Here is a 5,265-nt window from a genome sequence, read left to right as displayed (position 1 = left end):
ATCTAGGTCAACCCCTCCCTCAAGGCAGGAACTCCCAGGATCTCTATACACACATTCAGGTCCTGAATCAGTCAGTCCCTGGGGATACCCGGCCAGAAATCCTGGTTCAGAGACCAGCCCATGAACCACAAACAAGAATTTACCTTCTCTGTGTTCCTATAAAGTGAGGATACTAATATCTACTTCATTAGATAGTTGCAAGAAGATTAATTATAAAATGTCTGTAGTGTGCTTTATAAACTGTAAAGTGCGTTATAAACTGTAAAGTGCTTTATAAATCTGAGGCATTAACAAACATTTTAAAACTTCCATGCAACTGATCCCAGATCTAGCGTCTGATTCTTCCCAGTCCACCAAATACATCTGGGTTGCTGCAGTCAGCCCACAGGGTCAACGCCAGGTGTCCGGGAAGCTCACCGCCACATTGTAGATGGCCATGCCCACAGCCCTGTGGTCATTGATCTTCTCAGTGGACACACTCTTGGTCTCATAAGCAAGAAAGATCCCCAGCAGCAGCAGCAGCCCCTTGTAACCATAGAAAATGCCTAGGATAGCAGGAAAGGGTCACCTGGGCAAGAGGACCTCCTCGTCCTCATGGGCCACTCAATTATCATCCTCTCTCTTTGCCCTTCACCTACTGCTGATCCTCCTCATAGCTCCACAGTGAAAAGGGGACTCTCCTCTCCAATCCAGCCCCTATGACCCAGCACATCTCTTCCCGTGTCCCCTATCTCTATGTCCACCCAACTTGTCCAGACCTCACTGCTGCCTCCTGGAATTCACAAAGGAAGATGATGGTCATGAGCAGCTGTCAGTCAAGCAAGAGCCTGATGAATGGCCAGGAATGGGCCAGTCTGGGCCACACACAATGTCTCTCCCCTTACCCTCCAGGTGGGAAGATGGCTTTCCAGGCTTACGGTAGGTTTGCCAGTTGTGGCCATGAATCAAAGCAACGTCAGTAAGGCCAAGGGGGCCTATACCCATGACCTCACAGTCTCAGTCTTACTCCAGGGAGCTGACCAGACACAGATGGTACCGAGTCTGATGATGGGGCCATCCCCACTGGTCCCTCTGCTGAATACAAGTTCATCTTCATCCCNCTGCTGATCCTCCTCATAGCTCCACAGTGAAAAGGGGACTCTCCTCTCCAATCCAGCCCCTATGACCCAGCACATCTCTTCCCGTGTCCCCTATCTCTATGTCCACCCAACTTGTCCAGACCTCACTGCTGCCTCCTGGAATTCACAAAGGAAGATGATGGTCATGAGCAGCTGTCAGTCAAGCAAGAGCCTGATGAATGGCCAGGAATGGGCCAGTCTGGGCCACACACAATGTCTCTCCCCTTACCCTCCAGGTGGGAAGATGGCTTTCCAGGCTTACGGTAGGTTTGCCAGTTGTGGCCATGAATCAAAGCAATGTCAGTAAGGCCAAGGGGGCCTATACCCATGACCTCACAGTCTCAGTCTTACTCCAGGGAGCTGACCAGACACAGATGGTACCGAGTCTGATGATGGGGCCATCCCCACTGGTCCCTCTGCTGAATACAAGTTCATCTTCATCCCTGCTTTGGACCCTAAGATTCTCACAGCAAAAGATCAACTCTCCTCTATTCTCAGAAAAGATTAATGCAATGACAAAGGGGTGGGACATCAAGCTGGGTTGACAAGCTCTCTGCCTCCTCTCCTCCAAGCCAACTGCCCTTGCCTATCTCTCCCGCCTCAGCTGCTCCTGCCCCTCCTTCACCACATCCCACACACCAAGCCATGTGTTCATCTTCTTGGAGCTGCAGTGCTCCAGCTGGGGCAGAATAGAGACGTCAATATCTTCCTTTGGTTCCTCCTTGGCGAAAGTCTAAGGGAGAAATGGGGCCACAGGAAAGATGATTGCCTTCCTTCCCTTCCCTCCTCAGTCCTCTGCTCAGTCCCTGACTCCCAACCCTGCTGCTTCTTTCTTATGAGACCCTCAATGCTGATCCCAAATCCCACTCTAGGCCTGGAAACATCTTCCTGAACACACATGAAGTGCTTGTTCCCCACCTTCCCCAACGCCAGGAAATTCTACACATCCCTCCCAGATCCCCACCACTTCCTTTCTTTAGATGAATCCAGAATCCTCTGATGGAACTCCTTCTAGGAAAGAAAGGAAGAACTGCTGACATGCAGAAGGCCAGAAAGTACTCTCACACCAAGCAGCTTTATGCCTCAAGACCATGCACGGCCTGGGGGAACGTGACAGCCTGTGACCCTACTCTGCCTCCTGCCCCCAGCACCTCTTCTCAAGCAGTACCTCAATGGTCCGGTGCAAGGGGTCCACAATCTGCCAGATGGCGAGAGTGAGGACATCCATGCCCACCAGCAGGCCCACTGTGGCATACAGCTTCCAGGGCTCCAAGGTCTAGGCAAACATGCAGGGAGCACAGGCACATCAGGGGAAAATCCTCTGAGCCCCAGGAGCCAAAAAGCTAGTGCTGAGGACTGGGAAGTGGCTCACCTTCCTCCACTCCTTCTTCTCCTCCTTCTTTGTGAAGACTGTGTGGACCCACCAGATCTTGGTGAACATGGAGCCATAGCCCAGACTAAAGCCCAGGCCCAGGAACCAGAGACGGGCCTGGAAAAGGAGAGGGCACAGGTAGAACAGAGCAGACAGAGGGTGGGACAGTGGATAGGATGGGCAGAGCCACAGGAAGAGTGTGGGCAGACAGCAGGCAGGGCACAGCCAGTGGGGGGAATGTGTGTGGGGAAGGGGCAGGGCAGCAGAAGACTACCTACTTCCCAAAATTCCTACAATCCATCTCTTACTTCTACACCACTAAGAGGATCTTAGAAAACAAACACCTCTCACTGTTCCTCAGTACCTACAGGTCACAGCTTGAGCACCTCCGATGCAACACAGACCCTTCACCATATGGCCCCTCCCACCTGTCCAGGCTCACCTCCCAGGCCCTCACCCACGCCATGCTCCAGCCATGCTGCACCACTCTCTTTCATGCCTTTCCTAGCCACATGATGTTCCCTGTGCTCCTGGAGTAACCTTCCTCTATTTTTCAGATTGACAAAATCGATGCATCCGATATTCAAACATCACCTCTTTTATAAGGCCCACCCAACCACCCTGACTGTGATCTGCACTCCCTTAGTCACTCCCATAGCACTTTGTGCAAATCACTACTCTAGAACCTCTCCTATTGCAGTGCAGATAATTGTCAGCTTCTCCCACTGCAGTCTGGTCTCACTGGGAATAGATAACTCCTGATGAACTGCATGTGCATGTGTGTGCAAATGACGTGCACAGATGTGTTATCAGGACAGCACAGGGCAGAGGAAAGAGAAAGAATGGGCCAAATCAAGGAAAGAGTGGGTGTTTCCCACCAGTATAATAAAGAACCACTCAAATATCACTGTTGAAGCCAGACTTTCCCCACTGCCCCAGAACCTTGCATGTTCCAAGAGCCCTGGAGGCCCTCCTCCCTGTGTGACAGTGGTCCCTTCCCCCATCTCTCTCTGCTGTCTGTTTAGATCTCTGCCTCCATCCTTCCAAACCCCAACTGAGGCTGCCGTGGGAAGTCCACAGTTCCGGTTCTCAGCTCCCACACCACAGACAAGCCACCATTGTTCAGGGGTTCTTTGTGCAGACCCCCTTCCTTTGTTCTCAACACCTCCCTCCTCTTCTGTACAAGGCATGCCATGGCAACCTTGGAACTGACAAGTGAACTACAGAATGAAAAGGTCTGGAGGCACAGAAAGAAGGGACGGAGCCAAATAGACCAGAGGGGTGATGCTAGGATGAAGGGAAAGATGAGAGAAGGAAAGGTGTGGAACATAAATCACAGAAAGTGCTCCATAAATCACAGGAGAGCCACATTCTGCAAGGTATTTGCCCACCACCTCCTCACCTGGCAGACGAAGGGAAACTGGTTTCTCCCAATGTGGTAACCATCCAGCCCAAGAGGGAAGACAGCAGCTAATGCCAGCGAGCAGCCCACAGCAGTCAGATTGTTCAGGTTGGGCTGTGAGTTCTGGATGTAACTAGGGCAGAGGCGGGGAGGGTGGGGGAGGGGAGAGCAGAATTACCCCTGTTCTCCAAGGAGGCTCATCTCTCCAAATGCCATGCAATGCATGACCCCAACTTCAGGGCCACAGGGCTAAAGGAAGACAGGCTTGCAGCAGGTGGCAGAGCCTTAAGAGACAAAGTGAACTTGGTCACTGGGCTGGAGATGGAGCTGCGGGGGCCTCACCCAGCATAAGGCCCCACCAGAAACAGTCTATTTATTTAGAGCCCCAAAGGTTTGGGGTATTTTTTGTCCCCCCCCCCCCAGTGAGCTTCTTTGGAGCAGGGGTGGGGGGTGTATCTGATTTTCCCCTCTTTCATCCTCAGTAAGTCAGAATGAAAACCTTCATGACACATGGCCTAAGGAGTTACACAGGTTCTAGTCTCACTCCCTTCAAGAAGCATGCTCATTTTCTTGGACAGGAAGACAGAAAAATGCCAGAAGAGAAACTTACCGGACATGGGAGTTGTAGATGTTAAAGGACAAACAGACAACAGCTAGGACAATGCCCAGGCTGGAGAGAACTGAGACGGAGATAAAGAGTTTCTGTGACAGGAAGCGGAATGTCTTGATGACCAGGGTCTGGTCAGCTGGGGGGGACCCTCCTGCATGGCACAGGGGAGAGGGGACGGAGGAGAAAAGAGAAAGGAAGGAGGACAAAGGAATGAAGATGGGACAGGAGGAAGGGGCAGAGGACAAGGCTGCCGACAGACATTCAGTCATCAGCTGAGGACATAAGGCCCTAATTCTACTGAAGAGGGGCTGTTGCAGATAGAACACGCAGGGGTCTTAGGAAGCAATCAGAAATAAGATGAGAAGATGGAGTGAATGCTATGTCCAGAGGATGGGAAATGCTGAAGCATATCACTACAGTTGTAGAGGCTTTTTTGTTGTTATTGTTTGTTCTTTCTGTTTTTCTGTCTTTCTTGCAGCAAAGGAAAATGGGAGGGGAAAGAGGGGGTGGCTGAGAAATAAATTTTATGACATCACTTATAACCCAAATCAAAAGGTGCAAAAGACAATTACAGAATCATAAAGCTAAAGGGGCTTCATTCAAAGCATCTAGTGTGGCCTCCTAACCTTAGGCAAAAATAAAACTAATCTGAGATTTTAACCCTGGCAGGGTGGTATTCCCAAAGGTATTCTCCAGTTATAATTAAAGAGAAGTTCAAATTTGTCATAGTTCACCAAAAAATTAATTCCAATTTGCTTAGTTT

At 50.6% G+C, this 5,265-nt stretch overlaps 1 protein-coding gene across 1 annotated transcript in view; it reads right to left on the bottom strand.

Annotated features, from left to right (window-relative positions):
• The window catches only part of LOC103581962 (gamma-aminobutyric acid type B receptor subunit 1-like), an 8,122-nt gene extending 2,875 nt beyond the window's left edge, over nucleotides 1-5,247 (bottom strand). Inside the window, exons 1-6 of the mRNA XM_008563660.1 lie at nucleotides 4,503-5,247; nucleotides 3,893-4,025; nucleotides 2,491-2,607; nucleotides 2,287-2,394; nucleotides 1,758-1,851; nucleotides 418-545 (exon numbers count right to left, since the gene is read on the bottom strand). Of these exons, the coding sequence (XP_008561882.1) occupies nucleotides 418-545; nucleotides 1,758-1,851; nucleotides 2,287-2,394; nucleotides 2,491-2,607; nucleotides 3,893-4,025; nucleotides 4,503-4,771 (849 nt within the window). The 5' untranslated portion in view covers nucleotides 4,772-5,247. The remainder of the gene's footprint in view (nucleotides 1-417; nucleotides 546-1,757; nucleotides 1,852-2,286; nucleotides 2,395-2,490; nucleotides 2,608-3,892; nucleotides 4,026-4,502) is intronic.
• Between the last annotated feature and the right edge of the window lie 18 nt (nucleotides 5,248-5,265).

This window comes from Galeopterus variegatus, unplaced genomic scaffold, assembly GCF_000696425.1.
Source record: "Galeopterus variegatus unplaced genomic scaffold, G_variegatus-3.0.2 Scaffold14416, whole genome shotgun sequence".
Classification (NCBI taxonomy): domain Eukaryota; kingdom Metazoa; phylum Chordata; class Mammalia; order Dermoptera; family Cynocephalidae; genus Galeopterus; species Galeopterus variegatus.
Note: the sequence above shows the minus strand (reverse complement) of the source record. Positions and strands in the feature narration are given on the sequence as shown.